The sequence below is a fragment of the Aquarana catesbeiana genome, linkage group LG01 (genome assembly GCF_042186555.1).
Source record: "Aquarana catesbeiana isolate 2022-GZ linkage group LG01, ASM4218655v1, whole genome shotgun sequence".
In the NCBI taxonomy this organism is placed as follows: Eukaryota; Metazoa; Chordata; class Amphibia; order Anura; family Ranidae; genus Aquarana; species Aquarana catesbeiana.
The window spans coordinates 741653351-741674028 of record NC_133324.1 but is presented as its reverse complement, the minus strand read 5'-3'; the positions used below and the strand labels follow the sequence as shown (position 1 = coordinate 741674028).

The following is a 20678-nucleotide window of genomic DNA, read 5'->3' as shown; positions in this document are numbered from 1 at the left end:
TGTAAGTATGACATGTTTTGTCTATATATTTTTTTTTTTTTTTTAAATGTTAGCATTTACATAACTTTAATCCCAATTTTTACTTCTTTTCTTTCAGTCTGTCCCTACATCCTAATTTATGTGAGATTTATTGCCTTTTTTTGTTCTGTTTTATTGTGAGATGCCGCACATCTGGTTGCTAGGGAGAGCTTTGGAATATGAAAATATATTTTTGAAATACATTTCTTTATAGAATAGATATTGTTGGACATGATTTTATTTCTACAATATTGGCATAACATAGCTGGATCTGGAGGTTTGAATGAGCGGATTTACACACTATACAAATGAGCGTAAGTGCTTATAGAGCTGCATAGTACATTTTTGTATATCTGGTGTCCTTGACAGTGAAATGGAAGGCATTGTAAATGTAGTATATAGTGTTTATTCATCCCACCATTGGAATCTGTGACCATGAAGAGTGGGTAGTAGACTACAGCTTTCACCACAGTCACATCCTTATCTTTTAAATGTAGTTATTTTCCTTGCATAATTCCTGAAGGCTGCCACTGATAACTAGAAATTTGCTACTTGCCTAGTTGTTTCTGGCTACTTGGAGTGACTTATCTGGAATAAGTATGCAACATGTTGGGGCAGAGTGAAGTATAAACTCCTGATCATCATGCTTGTTCCAGGTTGATAAGCCCATAATAGATCATCATGGCAGCCAGGCATCTAACATTTCCCATAGGAATGTTCAGCAATAACAGCCTACAGCTGTCCTAAAATAAAGGTTTCCTTGAAGGGTGTAGTTAAATGTTTGCGTTACATTGTCCTGCCCCATCAAAAATAATGGGCTGCCAGTGTACTAAAAAGCGCCCAAAAATTAGCAGTGCCACAAAATTTGTAATGTAATACACATGGATAGGCGGCACTGATTGGTGGCACTGACTGGCATCACTGATGGGCAATGTTGAGGCTGCACTGATCAGTGCCCTGATTATCTGTATAGGTCTCCCCTGTGGGGGGATGCCGCTGATCTGTTCTCCTCCGCCTCTGTGTGAGGTGAAGAGAGCCGATGAATGTCATTTCTGTGTTTACATGTGATCAGCTGTAATTAGACAGAGCTGATCACATGGGAAAGAGCTGCGGCTTCATATGACATCCCAGAACAAGAAAGGATCCCGCCCACTGTCATTTTGTCTATACAGTGAGCGGGAGGTAGTTAAAGTGGTTAAGACACATAGCCGCTCTGTTTTATGAAGATATAATGTACTGTGTGGGGTTTTTTCTTTTTTTGAAGATTATTTTTCTAAATGGCTTTTCTCATACTGCCTCTCTGTGTTCACGTGATCCCCATTTGCTCTCCTACCCCAATCTACGGAGAGAAGCGGGAGGAGCTGAGATTCCCACTGATGTTGATGTCAGCTGGCCAGCAGAGGGAGGTCACGTGACTGCAGAGCGGTGCTGCGAAAGGAGGTATTTAGGATTATAATTTAACCGCTAGCCGACCAGCCTCCGCAGTTAACCTGTGACAAGTTGGTACGGCTGCGCAAATCGCCATAGCTATAAGTCTCTCCTTTTAAGACGTCATAGCAAGCACGCGCCTGCCACTGATGCTCGTGCCCAACATCCACCAATGTAAACACACAAATCCCGGTTCTCTCAGAGGAGAGGAGACTGATTGTGTGTTCCTACTAAGTAGGAACACCGATCAGTCTCCTTCCCCTGTCAGTCCTATCCCCCCTACAGTTAGAACACACCTAGGGAACACATTTTACCCCTTGATCGCCCCCTAGTGTTAACCCCTTCCATGCAAGTGACATTTATACATTAATCGTGGTTAGTTTTAGCTCTGATCGCTGTATAAATGTCAATGGTCCCAAAAATTGCAGATTGCCGCCATTACTAGTAAAAAAAAATATTAATAAAAATGACATAAATCTATCTAGCAGATCAGCTCTCACACACAGACAGAACTGACTAGAAGGGACGGAGAGACTACAGGATGACAGAGGCACGTAAACTGACCATGGTATCCTAGCTCAGCAGCCATGATTACTGTGGGCAGTACACATAGGGGGACACAGGAACAGGCAGGATCAACCAGGTATTTTAGAACATAGAAAGGGACAAATTACACTGCAACAGCACTATGCTGTGATTCATGCCTTATAGGAACAAGACTTTTTTTTACAACAAACATGTTATACTTACCTCCCCTATGCAGTTGGTTTTGCACAGAGCAGCCCAGATCCTCCTCTTCTCGGGTCCCTCTTTGCTGTTCCTAGCCTCTTCCTCCTTTGACTGCCCCTCAACTTGACTACCCAAGCCAAGTCAGAGCTCTGTGTATCTATTCAGAAACGGAGTTCCGACCTGCCCCCATCCCCTCTCTCCTTGATTGGCTGACTGACTTTGACAGCCACAGGAGCCAATGGTGCCACTGCTCTATCTCAGGAGGAGTGTCCTAGATGGCTGAGGGAACCGTGGACATTGCTGAAGAGAGAAGGGGTTCGGGTAGGTAATTAGGGGGGCTGCTACACACAGGTTTTTTTTATCTTAATGCATAGAATACATTAAGATAAAAAAAAACCTGCCTTTACAACTCCTTTAAAGCAGTAGTAAACTGCTGTTTTGGTTTTTTTTTGTACCTGCAAGGTAAAGCCATAATGTGCTGGTATGCATCGCATATGAGCACATTATGTGAAACTTACCATAGAATGAAGCCTTTCAGTGATTAGCTGTCACCACTGACAAGGCTTCCAGCTTCACCCGGTCTTCCTTTGGGGTTTGCAGACTTGGGCTGTCTGAGTGGCTAGAGCCATGACGCCACGCATGCGCAGGAGCTGCTGTTTATGGCACAGGACTGTTCCTTTAGAGCACATGTGCCGGTGACGTCACCAGCTGCATGTACAGTAAATATCTCCTAAACGGTACACGACCTTTAGGAGACATTTACAGTACCTTATAGGCTTACCTATAGGTGCAAATTATGCATGGGAATTTACTCCCACTTTAATAGTTCTGTCTTTTTTCAGGTTGTCAGTAAAAAATGCTGTGGAAGGTTAGCAACACTGCATTGGATGATGATGATGGCCTAGCAAGTAGCATTTTCGGTAGTGGATATGTACATGTTTGTGGGTTTGATCTAAGATATGGAAGTAGTGGGTGAGATGGGAGTGTATGTAATGTAGGGGAGCGGTGTGACGGGAGAGATGGAAGTAGTGGGAGTGTAAGGGTGTGCAGTGTGATATGAGAGTAATAGGTAATGTAGAGGAGCAGTGTGATGGGAGTGTAGTAGGTAATGTAGGGGAGCAATGTGATGGGACTGTAGGTAATCTAGGGGAGTAGTGTGATGGGGGTGTAAGTGATGTAGGGGAGATGGGAGAGATGGAAGTAGTGGGAGTGTAATGGTGCAGTGTGATGGGAGAGTAGTAGGTAATGTAGGGGAGCAGTGTGATGGGCGAGATGGAAGAAGTGGGTGTAATGGGAGTATAGGTAATGTAGGGGAGCAGTGTGATGGGAGTGTAGTAGGTAATGTAGGGGAGCAGTGTGATGGGAGACATGGACGTAGTGGGTGTGATGGGAGTGTAGGTAATGTAGGGGAGCAGTGTGATGGGACAGATGGAAGTAGTGGGTGTGATGGGAGTGTAGGTGATGTAGGGGAGTGGTGTGATGGGTGTGTAGTAGTGGGAGTGTAGGGGTGCAGTGTGATGGGAGAGTAGTAGGTAATGTAGGGGTGCAATGTGATGGGGGAGTAGTAGGTAATGTAGGGGTGCAGTGTGATGGGAGAGATGGAAATAGTGGGTGGTGTGGTGGAGGTGTAGGGGAGCAATGTGATGGGTGTGTAGTAGATAATGTAGGGAAGCAGTGGGATGGGTGTGTAGTAGGTAAGGTATGGGGAGCAGTGCGATGGGAGTGTAGGTAATGTAGGGGAGCAGTGTAATGGGAGAGTAGTAGGTAATGTAGGGCAGCGGTGTGATAAGTGTGTAGTAGGTAACGTATGTAGAGCAGTGTGATGGGAGTGTAGGTGATGTATGGGGAGCAGTATGATGAGTGTGTAGTAGGTAATGTATGGGGAACTGTGTGATGGGTGTGTATGGGAGCAGTGTGATGGGGGTGTGTAGTAGGTAATGTAGGGGAGCAGTGTGATGGGTGTGTAGGGGAGCAGTGTGATGGGTGTGTAGTAGGTAATGTAGGGGAGCAGTGTGATGGGAGTGTAGGGGGAGCAGTGTGATGGGTGTGTAATAGGTAATGTATGGGGAGCAGTGTGATTGGTGTGTAGTAGGTAATGTGGGGGGAGCAGTGTGATGGGTGTGTAGTAGGTAATGTACGGGAGCAGTGTAATGGGTGTGTAGTAGGTAATGTAGGGGAGCAGTGTGATGGGTGTGTAGTAGGTGATGTAGGGGAGCAGTGTGATGGATATGTAGTAGGTAATGTAGGGGAGCAGTGTGATGGGTGGTGTAGTAGGTGATGTAGGGGAGCAGTGTGATGGGTGTGTAGTAGGTAATGTAGGGGAGCAGTGTGATGGGTGTGTAGTAGGTGATGTAGGGGAGCAGTGTGATGGGTGTGTAGTAGGTGATGTAGGGGGAGCAGTGTGATGGGTGTGTAGTAGGTGATGTAGGGGAGCAGTGTGATGAGTGTGTAGTAGGTAATGTAGGGGAGCAGTGTGATGGGTGTGTAGTAGGTGATGTAGGGGAGCAGTGTGATGGGTGTGTAGTAGGTGATGTAGGGGAGCAGTGTGATGGGTGTGTAGTAGGTGATGGGTGTGTAGTAGGTAATGTAGGGGAGCAGTGTGATGGGTGTGTAGTAGGTGATGTAGGGGAGCAGTGTGATGGGTGTGTAGTAGGTGATGTAGGGAGCAGTGTGATGGGTGTGTAGTAGGTGATGTAGGGGAGCAGTGTGATGGGTGTGTAGTAGGTAATGTAGGGGAGCAGTGTGATGGGTGTGTAGTAGGTAATGTAGGGGAGCAGTGTGATGGGTGTGTAGTAGGTAATGTAGGGGAGCAGTGTGATGGGTGTGTAGTAGGTGATGTAGGGGAGCAGTGTGATGGGTGTGTAGTAGGTGATGTAGGGGAGCAGTGTGATGGGTGTGTAGTAGGTGATGTAGGGAGCAGTGTGATGGATATGTAGTAGGTAATGTAGGGGAGCAATGTGATGGGTGTGTAGTAGGTAATGTAGGGGAGCAATGTGATGGATATGTAGTAGGTGATGTAGGGGAGCAGTGTGATGGGTGTGTAGTAGGTGATGTAGGGGAGCAGTGTGATGGATATGTAGTAGGTAATGTAGGGGAGCAGTGTGATGGGTGGTGTAGTAGGTGATGTAGGGGAGCAGTGTGATGGGTGTGTAGTAGGTAATGTAGGGGAGCAGTGTGATGGGTGTGTAGTAGGTGATGTAGGGGAGCAGTGTGATGGGTGTGTAGTAGGTGATGGGTGTGTAGTAGGTGATGTAGGGAGCAGTGTGATGGGTGTGTAGTAGGTGATGTAGGGAGCAGTGTGATGGGTGTGTAGTAGGTGATGTAGGGGAGCAGTGTGATGGGTGTGTAGTAGGTAATGTAGGGGAGCAGTGTGATGGGTGTGTAGTAGGTGATGTAGGGGAGCAGTGTGATGGGAGAGTAGTAGGTAATGTAGGGGAGCAGTGTGATGGGAGAGTAGTAGGTAATGTAGGGGAGCAGTGTGATGGGTGTGTAGTAGGTGATGTAGGGGAGCAGTGTGATGGGTGTGTAGTAGGTGATGTAGGGGAGCAGTGTGATGGGTGTGTAGTAGGTGATGTAGGGAGCAGTGTGATGGGTGTGTAGTAGGTGATGTAGGGAGCAGTGTGATGGGTGTGTAGTAGGTGATGTAGGGAGCAGTGTGATGGGTGTGTAGTAGGTGATGTAGGGAGCAGTGTGATGGGTGTGTAGTAGGTGATGTAGGGAGCAGTGTGATGGGTGTGTAGTAGGTGATGTAGGGAGCAGTGTGATGGGTGTGTAGTAGGTGATGTAGGGAGCAGTGTGATGGGTGTGTAGTAGGTGATGTAGGGAGCAGTGTGATGGGTGTGTAGTAGGTAATGTAGGGGAGCAGTGTGATGGGTGTGTAGTAAGTGATGTAGGGGAGCAGTGTGATGGGTGTGTAGTAGGTAATGTAGGGGAGCAGTGTGATGGGTGTGTAGTAAGTGATGTAGGGGAGCAGTGTGATGGGTGTGTAGTAGGTAATGTAGGGGAGCAGTGTGATGGGTGTGTAGTAGGTAATGTAGGGGAGCAATGTGAAGGGTGTGTAGTAGGTGATGTAGGGGAGCAGTGTGATGGGTGTGTAGTAGGTAATGTAGGGGAGCAGTGTGATGGGTGTGTAGTAAGTGATGTAGGGGAGCAGTGTGATGGGTGTGTAGTAGGTAATGTAGGGGAGCAGTGTGATGGGTGTGTAGTAAGTGATGTAGGGGAGCAGTGTGATGGGTGTGTAGTAGGTAATGTAGGGGAGCAGTGTGATGGGTGTGTAGTAGGTAATGTAGGGGAGCAATGTGAAGGGTGTGTAGTAGGTGATGTAGGGGAGCAGTGTGATGGGTGTGTAGTAGGTGATGTAGGGAGCAGTGTGATGGATATGTAGTAGGTAATGTAGGGGAGCAATGTGATGGGTGTGTAGTAGGTAATGTAGGGGAGCAATGTGATGGATATGTAGTAGGTAATGTAGGGAGCAGTGTGATGGGTGTGTAGTAGGTGATGTAGGGAGCAGTGTGATGGGTGTGTAGTAGGTAATGTAGGGGAGCAGTGTGATGGGTGTGTAGTAAGTGATGTAGGGGAGCAGTGTGATGGGTGTGTAGTAGGTAATGTAGGGGAGCAGTGTGATGGGTGTGTAGTAAGTGATGTAGGGGAGCAGTGTGATGGGTGTGTAGTAGGTAATGTAGGGGAGCAGTGTGATGGGTGTGTAGTAGGTAATGTAGGGGAGCAATGTGAAGGGTGTGTAGTAGGTGATGTAGGGGAGCAGTGTGATGGGTGTGTAGTAGGTAATGTAGGGGAGCAGTGTGATGGGTGTGTAGTAAGTGATGTAGGGGAGCAGTGTGATGGGTGTGTAGTAGGTAATGTAGGGGAGCAGTGTGATGGGTGTGTAGTAAGTGATGTAGGGGAGCAGTGTGATGGGTGTGTAGTAGGGGAGCAATGTGAAGGGTGTGTAGTAGGTAATGTAGGGGAGCAGTGTGATGGGTGTGTAGTAGGTGATGTAGGGGAGCAGTGTGATGGGTGTGTAGTAGGTGATGTAGGGGAGCAATGTGAAGGGTGTGTAGTAGGTAATGTAGGGGAGCAGTGTGATGGGTGTGTAGTAGGTGATGTAGGGGAGCAGTGTGATGGGTGTGTAGTAGGTGATGTAGGGGAGCAGTGTGATGGGTGTGTAGTAGGTGATGTAGGGGAGCAGTGTGATGGGTGTGTAGTAGGTGATGTAGGGGAGCAGTGTGATGGGTGTGTAGTAGGTGATGTAGGGAGCAGTGTGATGGGTGTGTAGTAGGTGATGTAGGGAGCAGTGTGATGGGTGTGTAGTAGGTGATGTAGGGAGCAGTGTGATGGGTGTGTAGTAGGTGATGTAGGGGAGCAGTGTGATGGGTGTGTAGTAGGTGATGTAGGGGAGCAGTGTGATGGGTGTGTAGTAGGTGATGTAGGGGAGCAGTGTGATGGGTGTGTAGTAGGTAATGTAGGGGAGCAATGTGATGGATGTGTAGTAGGTAATGTAGGGGAGCAATGTGATGGGTGTGTAGTAGGTGATGTAGGGGAGCAGTGTGATGGGTGTGTAGTAGGTAATGTAGGGGAGCAATGTGATGGATGTGTAGTAGGTAATGTAGGGGAGCAATGTGATGGGTGTGTAGTAGGTGATGTAGGGGAGCAGTGTGATGGGTGTGTAGTAGGTAATGTAGGGGAGCAATGTGATGGATGTGTAGTAGGTAATGTAGGGGAGCAGTGTGATGGATGTGTAGTAGGTGATGTAGGGGAGCAATGTGATGGATGTGTAGTAGGTAATGTAGGGGAGCAGTGTGATGGGTGTGTAGTAGGTGATGTAGGGGAGCAGTGTGATGGGTGTGTAGTAGGTAATGTAGGGGAGCAATGTGATGGATGTGTAGTAGGTAATGTAGGGGAGCAATGTGATGGGTGTGTAGTAGGTGATGTAGGGGAGCAGTGTGATGGATGTGTAGTAGGTGATGTAGGGGAGCAGTGTGATGGGTGTGTAGTAGGTGATGTAGGGGAGCAGTGTGATGGATATGTAGTAGGTGATGTAGGGGAGCAGTGTGATGGGTGTGTAGTAGGTAATGTAGGGGAGCAATGTGAAGGGTGTGTAGTAAGTGATGTAGGGGAACAGTGTGACAGATGATGAGATGTGTACAATGAAGGAGGTGATCGGGGAAGATCTCTCTCTGTCTATGATGACAAGACTCAGGTGTTGGAGTGTCTGGGCGTTGCGGATGATGCGGACAGAGATCGGAGTACACGCTGTGCTGTCAGTGTAGGAGGAGGGTGATGATGTTGGGTAGCCCCGGGCCGATGTCAGGCTATGTGTGTCCTCAGCCCTCCTCCGTTCCTCCCTCCTCCCCGAATCTCCATATAATTGATGTGTGGGCTGTGTAGCTGAAGCTCAGACTGCACCATTGCGGCTCCTTGTAGGAGGGGGAGTTGTGATCCCCGCTGTGTAGTGCTGGAAGAGATCAGTGTATCGGAGGTAGTGCGGGGTTCCTCGGTGTACTGCCCCCACCCCTCCTCCTCCTCTAGTCCCCGTACTGCTCCGCCCTCCCCCGTGCTCAGTCTCTGGAGTTGCTCTCAGCGGGGCTCCTGACTCTGTCAGTGTGATCGCTGCTGCTGTGTGGAGTTGGAGCTGCCAGCCGCCTGCTCTCTTATTCTGGTAACGTGTCCGAGCATGTCCACATCAGACTGTGTGCCTGACCTACCTGGACACGGGATCTTCTCTGCACAACGATTCATCACACGCAGCCGCTGATCAGGGAATACACCGACACTCACCCACCTCCCGGAATCATGGGGTTCTACGGCACTTTAAAAATGATCTTTTATAAAGTAAGTGCTGCCTGGATGTGCTGAGTACAGGAGAAAGTCTGCATTGGATGTGATGAAGGGGAGAGGTAATGGGGATGCAGAATAAGGTGATGAGATGGTGTTTGATTAGACAGACCCAGCATCCTCCCCTCCTGGTTCTGCAGATGGCATTCCCAATGCAGATCAGAACACATCCATTGGCATGAGATTTCCCCTGGAAGCTGGCTCCTCTCTGGTGTGTTCTCATCGTCTGGTCACCTTCATCTGCATCCCACTTGTCCGATCGCTGCCCGGGGTGTGGAGGTACCATCCTGCTTCTACGTGCCAAGGACTCATGCTGGCCAGGATCTGAATAGATGATCACAATTCGGGGAAGCGTGCCTTAATAAAAAATGCCTTCTGCAGCTTTGCAGTATTGTAAACTTCCAGGATGGGAGCGTTTCTCCAGCTATTTGCCGACAAGTCTGGTAAGATTTCCTGGCAAGGTTAAAATAACGCATTGCCTGCATCTGTCATCCACTCTTTATTGTGCTTCTGCTTCTGGTGACTAGGAAGGGGTGATGGAGAAGGACAAGTTGTTGAGAAGTAAATCATCTTCTTTTGGGTAGAGAAGGGTGAGATCTGCTCTTTGTGTGTGTGTACATAATGACCCTAGGATGCTGAAGGGTCTGTTTTTTTTCTCTGCATGGGCAGCGCCTTTGTTTGGCACCAGAGTGGCATATGGCTTTTCCAGGAGTAAGATGGATCTAGGGCTGGAGAAGTTTCAGTCCACAGGTTTTAGTTGCCCCTTCCCGACAAGGTTAACCGGCAGGAGAGCATGGTGCTGAATGCTAATTTTCATCAGTTTTTCAGTGTCTGCCAATGTGGTGGATTCCGTTTAGTAACTTTACAGGGCAATTCCATCTGTATTCAGAGATCTAAAATACCTAAAGTAAAGCTTTGATTACTGCTCAGTTGATTTAATTTTTAATGCCCTAAAGTGAAATATACTGCAGTACGATAGCTACGTCTGTGCTGTGCGTCATCACTTTATGTATATTTTAACATCACCATGTAGGTTAGTAAGTCCCGTGTTATGAACATATATAGCACCTGATTGTTAGTCTTTTGCCACTTTGATTATTATTTTGCAACTGTAAATTCTTTGAGTTGTTCACATAACATTTGAAGCAGATGTGCTTCTGTGTCTTAAAACAAAACGCTGTATCATGTGGGAAACCTGCTAGATCATCTTGGTCCCTGGGGTTGTCCTGAGCACATCCCTGATTTAATGACTTGGAACAGTAATTACTTTTGCAGACCTTTGTGGTGGGAACCTGTCTGATCCCAGTGGTGGTACTTGTTCAAGAAGTCACCAGCTAATTTCTGACACTTGTTGATGTAAAATGAGTGATGAGGCTGCATCATTGTAAAACAAGACTTTCATCTCTGGAAGAAGGACCTCATGGTGGCAAAGCGCAGTTAAACATGAGTCCTCGCAGCAGTCGCTCTTCCCACAGTATGGCAGGTCACATCCATATAAAAGGAGGGCACACTTTTTTTTTTTTTTTTTTTTCATTCAAAAATTATTTGATATGCAAATTCTAAATTGCTTTTAAAAAAATGAACCCTTAGATATCTCAGTAGACCACTGCTATACATCTGTATCTTTTTATGTTTAAAGTAGAAATTAGCCTGGAAATTTAAATATATAAACCCTATTTTGCCTACTGTGGTTTAAAAACATGCAACAGGTATTCTGAATGTGGCTATTACAGCTATAGTACAATAGAAGGATTGTCTGAAGTAGCCAGTACACTGCATAGAGGAACAAATGTGATATTTGGGTGAGCCCCTACAAATGATACTTTGTAGTTTTGTTGTATCTTTATTATGATACATAATGGTTTATTACTTTATTGTATACAAAGCTGTTCAAAAATTGCTGCATTTAATGCTGAAGCTTTTAGTTTCATACTTTTGTTATAAACATTTTGATGTTTAATTGATTGTGTATTTATGTTATTGGTGGTATTTTGATATAATCTACATTAGTGATATAATGATATGTGGGAAAGTATTTTTCTTTGCGGTAATAAAATGCAATTAATATTTGAATACTCTGTCCCCAGTGCATTTACCTTTCTTTCATGGTTGTTGGACACAGTTTTATGCCTATTTTTTTTTTATCTCTTTATTTTCAGATGAAGAGAAAGTTGGACCATGGATCCGAGGTCCGCTCTTTCTCTTTGGGGAAGAAACCCTGCAAAGGCTCAGAGTACACAAGGTAATTGAATTCAATAATAGCGGCTTTGGTCATGACTGGAGTGTACATCCTGCCTCACCAGCTGCTCAGCTTCTTCTCGAATTTGAACACAGCTTTGCTTTCATTACTGCTCCAGAGGGTAGATTCTAGTTGTGAATAATAGTAGATTAATTGGTGGCTCTGTTAAAAACTAAAAAAAAAATCCCAAGTTTACAAGTAAGCAGAGTTGTTTGAGAAAAAAACACTGTCCGCTGTTACTTTTAGAAGATCTTGTATTTGAAAACTAAGCTAAATTCTGATATGCTGTTATTATTTCTGTCAGTACTGTTTATCATACCAAGTCACTGCAATAAGAATGGCACTACTTTAACTCTGTGTTTTCCATTATAACCATGCAGAAAATGCAACTCCTTGTAAAACCTTTCCAGCGATCTACATGACGTTTAGCTAGTGACTACATTAATTGGAAATTGCCTGCAGTGGGTGGATTTCTTTGAGAAGATCATGCTGCATGCAGAGATTTGACCAGTGACAGTCAAGCTAGTGCTAAATAAGGGCTCCTTTACTGCAGGTGCCTTCATCTTCCCAACACTTCATATTTGGCAGGTTCTTTTTCACCTTTCTGTCCTAAAGATCTACTAGCCAAGCCATTGATGTGCAGCCTCAACAATAAATTCCGTGTGACTTCAAAATTCAAGGTGCAAATTTGCATTCAAGAGTCTAAAGCTGCACCTACAGTTGAAAGAAGACTGAGCTATTGTTTGATGCCTTTTTCCCTCTGCCGCTTCCCACTGTCACTGCCACTTCGCACAGTTGTCCTCTACAGTCACACTTAATCACTTCACTCTGAAATTTGCATGGCCTTACAGTTCCCTGCAGTGGCAAGAACCAATACAGAATATTTCACTTAACCCACACAATGCTGGTTTAACTATGCAAGTGGCTCTTGCGTTTTAGTGTTGGTCAGCTCAGTCCTTCACAAATATACATTGTGGTGGTGGTGGTGGTGGGGGGGATTTACTAAAACTGGAGCAGCTGTGCAAAGGAACCAATCAGCTTCTAGCCTCAGTTTGTTCAGATCAGCTTTGAAAATGAAAGCTAGAAGCGGATTGGTTGCCATGCATGACTGTTCTAGATTCTGTCTGCTCTCGTCTTAGTAAATTCCCATCATTGTGTTGTATCAGATAAACTGCAAATTTGCTGTTCATAAAGCTTTTTCAGTGTTTGCTTTTTTTTTTTTTTTTTTTTTTCCTCCTTCCCTCTTTTTATCCAATACTATGTCACCTGCAGTTTAAAGGCTTATTTACATCTTGCAACACTTTTGCCAGCTGATTTCCCAGAGGAGCAATCAGTATAGTATAATTCATTAAAGCTTTAAAGCCAGAAGCCTTATAGAAATCTTAACCCCAGAGTGTACCTCTCTCTTAACCTCTTAAACTTTACTTAAATGCAAACATATTATTGCAGTGGGAGTATATAAATGTGTCAGTTGGGATTGCCTACCCTCAGAGGATTCCATTGGTGCTAATCACCTGCAAAATCAAAAGGTGGCAATTGCAAATGCATCAAGATATGAAGACCGTAAGTGGTGATCACATAATGCTGAATTCAGTTTGTGCAAACACACTTTGTATGTTTACATATAAATCTAATGTTGCGCATCCGCTGTGTGTGAAATCGATGATGAAATGGATTGCAGAAATAAACTTTGAAGCAAGAGGCAAAATGCTAGTCATCAGTTGAATTGGCTTTGCTTTTAACCCTTTCCCGTGTTGCAGTATATCTGACAATCTGCTGTGAATAGCATAGGGCAAAGTGTTGAATTAGTGAGGAGTTGAGTACATGCCCGTTGGGAATGTTCACTATAAATGTACATGCTTGGGAAATTGATTACATGCTTGAGAAGCGTGACATCCTCGCCCAGTGCCCTGAGTTTGAGTGACAATTTAAACTGCCTCTATCAAGACAGCTTTTCTCGGTCTGCAAGTAAATAAAGTGTGTGTGTGTAAATTAGACATGGTTAATGCAGATTTGCAAATTATGCTGTGAGGAGAACATTTGTCAGGAAAGCATACATTTGTAGACATTTAAAAATTATGGAAATTACGTTTCTATCGTTTAACCACTTAAGGACAGGAAGGATTTGCCATCTTAATGACCAGGCCATTTTTTGCAAAACGGCACTGCGTCGCTTTAACTGACAATTGCGTGGTCGTGCGACATTGCACCCTAACAAAATTGATGTCCTTTTTTTTCCCCCACAAGTAGAGCTTTCTTTTGGTAGTATTTGACCACCTCTGCGGTTTTTTTTTTGTTTTGTTTTTTTTTTTTGCGCTATAAACAAAAAAAGAGCGCCAATTTTGAAAGAAAAAACAATAGTTTTAACTTTTTGCTATACTAAATAATCCTCCCCCCCCCCCCCCCCCCTCCAAAAAAAATGTAAAAAAAAAAAAACAATTTTCTTCATCAGTTTAGGCTGTTATGTATTATTCTACATATTTTTGGTAAAAAAAATTGCCATAAGTGTATATTGGTTTGCGCAAAAGTTATAGTGTCTACAAAATAGGGGATAGATTTATGGCATTTTTATTATTATTTATTTATTTTTTTTACTAGTAATGGAGGTGATCAGCGATTTTTAGCAGGACTGCGACATTGTGGTGGACAGATCGGAAACTTTTGACACTTTTTTGGGACCATTGACATATATACAACGACCAGAGCTAAAAATAGCCACTGATTACTGTATAAATGTCACTGGCAGAGAAGGGGTTAACACTAGGGCAATCAAGGGTTTAAGTGTTCCCTAGGGAGGTGTTTCTAACTGTGGGGGCAGTTTACAGAGATCTGTCTGAACAGAGATCTGTCTGTTTACTTTGCAGATCCCCGTTCTGTCTCTCAGGAGCAATCGCGGGTGGCCGGCGGATATCGCGGCCACGCGCATCGGCTCCGGTGTCACGCTGCGGGCGCGCCCCCCTAGTGATCTTAAAGCAGCCGACTTACGATGACGGCGATTTGTCCAGGAGAGCCAACCTGCTGGTCCTTAACTGGTTAAACTGTGATCAGAATTACTGTTTAATAATGCTTATGGTAAAGGGAGATGATCATGGTAGACCTACATTACCTGTTTGTTCTTGTGCTCTACTTTATTCCCACAATCCAAAAACATAGTGATAGGTTAATCATCTGACTTCTAAATGGACCCTAGCCTGTGCCCACCTTCAGATGGTCTCCTCCCATGTTCCAGAAGTTTGATAACAGTTAAATGGCTTCCACCCAAATTGACCATAGCTTGTGCCCATCTTTATGTGGATTCCCTCCACTATCTAAAAATATGGTTGAAAGTTGGTCACTTTCACCAAAACTGGCTATAGTTTTTGCTTTTACATGGATTAGGAATGATGGGCAGTAAGTTTCTGAGGCTTGTATAAAAGGATTATGTATTCTCTGTAAATGTAGTCAGAATATTATCTTGAATTTCCTCATTAAAAAAAAAAAAGCCTACTAGCCTAATTCTTCCCACTTTTGACCCTTGTCAATCAAATCTCTAGTTTTTGTCACAGAAACTCAGTCTTCATTCATAGCAATGAATCAAAGGATCTTCTGAGACATACTTGTGTGGTGAATACTGGCTAGAAAGCTGTGACCACCCCAGCCAGCATATAGGGGCTTAAATCCACCCTCCAGACAGACCTGCGATTCTGTCCACAGGAGCAAATGAGTGCAGGGCTTTTCTGCTTGTTCAAAGTGGAAACTCCCTTTTATGATGTCTGCAATTTTCACTAGACCAGATTTATTAATTCATGTTTTTTTTGTGTTTGTAGTACTACAGGTCTTGTGCCATGTTCAGCAACGCCTACGACATTTGGTGACCTACGGGCGGCAAATGGACAAGGTCAGCAAAGACGTAGAATTACATCAGTGCAACCACCCACTGGTCTTCAAGAATGGCTGAAAATGTTTCAGGTAATTTTAATGAAGTTGCCAAATGTGTTACAATATTGTGTTGTTTATCTCCTTTGCTAAGTTTATTCTAATCAGCTTTATTGGACCAGCCTTGAGTATGAACGTTTAGGATTCCAGTGTGCCAGACATATGTATGAAATCACCTACAGCACTTATTCAGCCAAGCCATCTGCACAGTTCTTCTATGGCAGCCCTGACTACTGTAGTTTACAGAAAAACTAAACCTGAACCAAATCTGCAAAAAATAAATAGAAAAATGGTCCCCATGAGCTTTTAGCCATAATGTCCAACGCAGATTAGCATATTAAGGCACACTTATCTGGCAAGCAATCCCCTCCAGCGCTGCACTCTCAGCGCTCAAGTCAGTCAAGAGCGCTTCCACCTTCATTCGGTTTGCCTCGGTTTCATATGTCCGGCCACAGGATTGGTTAGGAAACTTTGACGTCACTCCTGCACGTGCGCATAGGAGTCACATCATCTCAGTTTAGAACCATGCTGTAAAAGTATGCTGAGCTGTGCATGTGTGACTCAGTGTACACAAATGCTGAACCCCAGGGCAGGTTTATGACATTTGAGATCAATGGGGTCTCTTCTCTCATTAAAATCCGGGAATGCGGCGATCCGCCAATCTGGGCTCAGGAACTGCTTCCTGTTTGGCCGCAAGGAGTTTCAGGAAGATGAGAGCAAATATTCTCTAATGTCACACAAGTGGGGGGGGCTCGGGGCGCAGTGCTCTGGGCCCAGACCCTTTTTTGAAGCCAGTTAGAGCCTCAGGCTCTAATTATGTGCTTAACAACTTCATCCCCAGACCATTTGGCTGACCAAAGACCAGAGCGTTTTTTGCGATTCGGCACTGCGTCGTTTTAATTGACAATAGCGTGCCACATTGTACCCAAAAAATTGACGTCCTTTTTTTCCCCACAGATAGAGCTTTCTTTTGGTGGTATTTGATCGCATCTGCGTTTTTATTTTTTGCGCTATAAACAAAAAAAAGCGACAATTTTGAAAAAACACAGTATTTTTTACTTTTTTCTATAATAAATATCCCCAAAAAATATACAAAACAACATTTTTTCCTCAGTTTAGGCCGATATGTATTCTACGTATTTTTTGTAAAAAAAAAAAAAAAAAAAACGCAATAAGCGTATATTGATTGGTTTGTGCAAAATTTATAGCGTCTACAAAATAGGGGATAGTCTTATGGCATTTTTTGCGATTATGGTGGACACATCGGACAAACATTTTTGGGACCATTGTCCTTTATACAGCGATCAGTGCAATTAAAAATGCATTGATTACTGTGTAAATGACACTGGCAGAGAAGGGGTTAACCGCTAGGGGGCAGTGAAGGGGTTATGTGTGTCCTAGGGAGTGATTCTAACTCTGAGGGGGCTGGGCTTGAACACATAGGACAGCGATCACTGCTCTCGATCACAGTCCTGTCACTAGGCAGAATGGGGAATGCTTTGTTTACATAAGCATCTCCCCGTTCTTCCTCTCCGTCACACGATCGCGGGTACATGGCGTACATTGAGTCCGCGGGACCCGCGGTCACTGAGACGACACAGCTTCTTAAAGGGGGGACGTACCTGTACGCCCTTTTGCCTGCCAATGCCATTCTGCCGACGTACATCAGTGTGCGCTGGTCGGCAAGCGGTTTAAAGAAGAAACTCCATTGAAATCCATGCATTCTGCGCCCCACATGTAGATTAGGGGGCCGGAGCGCATGAATGGGGGGGGGCGGCGCCCGTTGCCCCCTATGGACAGACTGCTACGAATACTACTTACCTGAAGCTTCACACTCTGCCATATGAGCCCTTTGAAGTGTAGGCATTTGAGGCATAGGTTATCATCTCTCTGCAGTGTTGGACATCATAAAAATGAAGATTGCTTTTCTAGAGTATGTCAAGCAGCATGAGCAGGTACACTTAGTGAAGTGAAGGTGAAGGTCACTGTAGAGATATACATGGTATGCCTAAGTGTTATAAGAACACATAGAAAATAAAACTTAGGATGTTGTCTAGAGCGACCAACTAGGTCACAAACTGGCCCAAAATAACTATTTCCTTTAAAAAATGGTGTGGGTGCAGGGTATGCTTTAATGGACTGTAGTTTCATTAGCGGCACTGTGCAGGCAACTTCCCATCTGCTGTTGGATATAAAGAGCCTTGTATTTTTATCAGCAAATACAATGCTACCTCTGATTGGCTTAGGTGGAAAGACATGTGGATGATGTCATATTCTTCACCCTGGCCAATCCGAGAAAGCTTTGTGTTCTTTCAATACAGCACACCCAGCGGCCACATCATTCTGTAGAGGAAACCGTTTGGGCCAGCTTAGCCATAAGCTGTACACATATATTTGGCCGCTGGGCGTGTTGGCTTTAACCCCGAGTGGCTACATGTATGCATCGATGGGGAGCAGCTATTCCGTGCTGAGTGCAGCTCCTGATGCATACTTGTGATCAGGAGCTTCCAATTATGTGCTCGTTGTGACAATCACAGCAGTCACAAGTTCTGAAAGCCTATCTCCGTCTCCTCACATTTAAATCCTCTTAAAGGACTGGGAGGTGGTGGAAAGGGGTTAAGGTGACTGAGTAATTGTCATTCAAACTATGACGGTGCTGAAAACTAAAAATGGCCTGGACAGGAAGGAGGTTTACCATGCAGGTCATAAAGTGGTTAAAAAATAGAATATGACTTTACCGGTAGATAAATTGCAGCTATCTTTTAGGCCTGTGAGCATTACAACTAGCACCATAAGAAGTGCTTTTATTATCATAAAAATTGTGACTTGCCAACAATTTCATGCTGTATTTAATCACAAGTGACGATAAAAAGAATCCAGTATTCTAGTGCCACTCTTCTTTGTATCTGATGGTTACTTGCAGAGATAGTAATATATGTAGGTGGAAGCAGAGTTTTCTCTATATGTTGGAGTTATTTATATGTAGCAGCGATTCTGAAACCATTTCTTCATGTGGATACATTTCTCTGTGGGATTCACAATATCACTGTTGGGTAAGTTTTTTTTTTTTTTCATAATAAGTTTAGTGCGGCTATTCCATTTTTCCTTCACCTTGTTTTCGCAGAGCCGGGTTACTCCACAACACTGCCTAGAATTGGCCTTTTCTCACCCTAAATGCTCTTTTGTATATAGAACTAACTTGATTCATTAATAGTGTGACATTTTGCTGTGGCTGCAGGCAACAAATGATGAGACATTTATCCATCATTCTGTGGTCTTGTCATCTTTGTTAGAGTGTGGGGCAGATAAGGGAGACATTTATCTAATCTCCATTCCTGTTGAAACATATGCAGGTATTCCTGGGGTTCATTTGTTTGTTTGGACAAGTTTAACACTCCTATATGGTGATTTAACACATGCGGAGCAGTGACAATGAAACTAGTTTATGTAAAAAAGGAAAATATTTTTTTTTCACTTGGTAACTCTTTTTAGACCTAATATAAGCTATTGACTGCCAATTATTACATTCTGCATTTGATGGTGCATTAACACCGGGCATGGTTGAACTGAACCATGCCTGAGTTTGATTGTCTCCACTCCCCCCCCCCCCTAATCCAGAAGACAGTGGTCCCTGCTTCTGTACTCAGTGATCTATGGAGCGTTCTGTGCACAGGCACTTCAGTGCGAGTGCAAACTGGGCCACCAGTGAACCGTGCCTGGGACCACCTCTTCCAAGTGGTCCCAGGCACGGTATTGTTATCCTTTTCTGGGAATGATACAGGGCACTGGCGCTACACAAACAAACTGAAGCAGGGGGTGAACTGTGTGCAGACACGGTAAATACTGCAAGTGTGAGTGAACACTGTTAGCCAATGCCTAATACATAACTATAATATTTACTAGGCAAAGATACACAGATTCTGGAAAATGTCTATAGAAGCCTTTTCGGATTAGGACAGTTGTTTGCATTTTAAAGGCAAGTTTTGTGAATTCTCTATAGTTTGCTGCAGAAAGTCTGTGGAAAACATTTGTGTATTCACTTTAACAATGTGTATATGGGCTACCCTGTCTTTTGTCTACTGTCTGGTTGTTGGGCCTAGTGCTTGTATTTTACAAGTCATAACTTTCTTCCTGAAGGGTTAAATGGACATGTTCCTATGGCACATTCTCTGTATTTATACCTCACTGTGTTCTGTGTTAAGAATCCGAGCCATCAAAGCAACGCTCCTTTTGTAAACTGAATGAAAGCAAACACATTTTTTGCACTTTTGACTGAGAGAGTATATAAAGAAGGTCACTGCAAAATTGCCAACTACAGGGAGAAGGTTTGTTTGTCTTTGCAGAAGACTGGTAGTGAATAAAACTAAAAGAATAATTTATTGTCACTCTTTATCCTTATGTAACATGATGCAAATAATCCGATTTCATTATGGGAAATTTTCGTACCCCCCCCTTTTTTTTTTTTTGGTCTTTGGAGGTTTGATGGTACTCCTGATATTGGAAGGCCTTTTTTTTGTGCGCAACTTCAGCATAATTGATTTTCTTTATGTACATAGTCTTTTTAAAATACTCCTATCTACATGGAATCTTTCTGCCAGAAGCTCCCCAAAAAAAATATTTTTTTTTGGTGGTAATTCTGTACATGTATGCACTTTTACAGGTGTATATGTTTAGAAGTGTGTGCGTGTAAAATCCTTCTGTTGGCTAAAATATTAAATATGGCCACTGGAATTTGTTTATGCGCATATGTGCATTAGTTATGGCAGTAAGCGCTTTTCTGAATGCAGGTTTAAAGTGGATGCAAACCCGAAACATTTTTTTTTTTGTTATCATACTGTAGAGTATAAGATTTCCTATGTTTTGAGCCCAGTCTTGCCACACAGAGTTAATTCATCTCTGAGCAATCCTCTTTTATTGTTCAGTGAGATAATTCTTGACAAACTGAGAAAAACTTTGTCAAATCCTCCCCCTTGCTGTGAGTGACAGGTGATTTACATATCTCGTGCACTAGCCTAAGACACATGCAGTATTTTTTAATTCCCACCCCTACTCCTTTCTTCAGCAGCTCTGCAAGGATTGGCTGTTCCACACCTCAGCATGATTTGGCATGCCGAAGTCATGTGGTTACTTTCCTGTCTTTTCACTGGATGTTAGAGATCATAGCAGAAGTTCAGCGTTAGAAATACACAGGGGAGTGTAGAGGTGGGCGGGGAGTCTACTGACATCACGACTCCACCCACCGAGCTCCAGACAACAGACCCACCCACAGAATGCAGTTTTTCGGCTCTCATAACAGACAGAGGGGAGACATTTGACAGGTAAAGATACATGCAGGAGGCATGTATATCCTTATAGATAACCCCTATGGCAGTAGTTTAGAAAGGATGACATTGGGTTTACATCCACTTTAAGGCATTTTTTTTCTTTTTATGAATGCAGCTCCGAAGTACAAACTAAATCGCACAATGTGCATGAACACATTAGCTAAAATAGAGCTGTGTTCATGAGCAGAAAAAAG

General features: G+C 44.0%; 1 protein-coding gene across 9 annotated transcripts in view; it reads left to right on the top strand.

Annotated features, from left to right (window-relative positions):
- Positions 1-20678, top strand: part of FBXW7 (F-box and WD repeat domain containing 7) — a 350901-nt gene that overhangs the window by 288986 nt on the left and 41237 nt on the right. For 7 of the 9 annotated variants that reach the window (XM_073605052.1, XM_073605081.1, XM_073605062.1 and 4 more), the window contains 2 exons: positions 11166-11248; positions 15052-15193. In XM_073605052.1, coding sequence (XP_073461153.1) covers positions 11166-11248; positions 15052-15193 — 225 coding nt within the window. Of the gene's footprint in view, positions 1-8574; positions 9450-11165; positions 11249-15051; positions 15194-20678 lie in introns of those variants that run through there. The other 2 variants (XM_073605103.1, XM_073605112.1) reach the window with 2 other exon arrangements.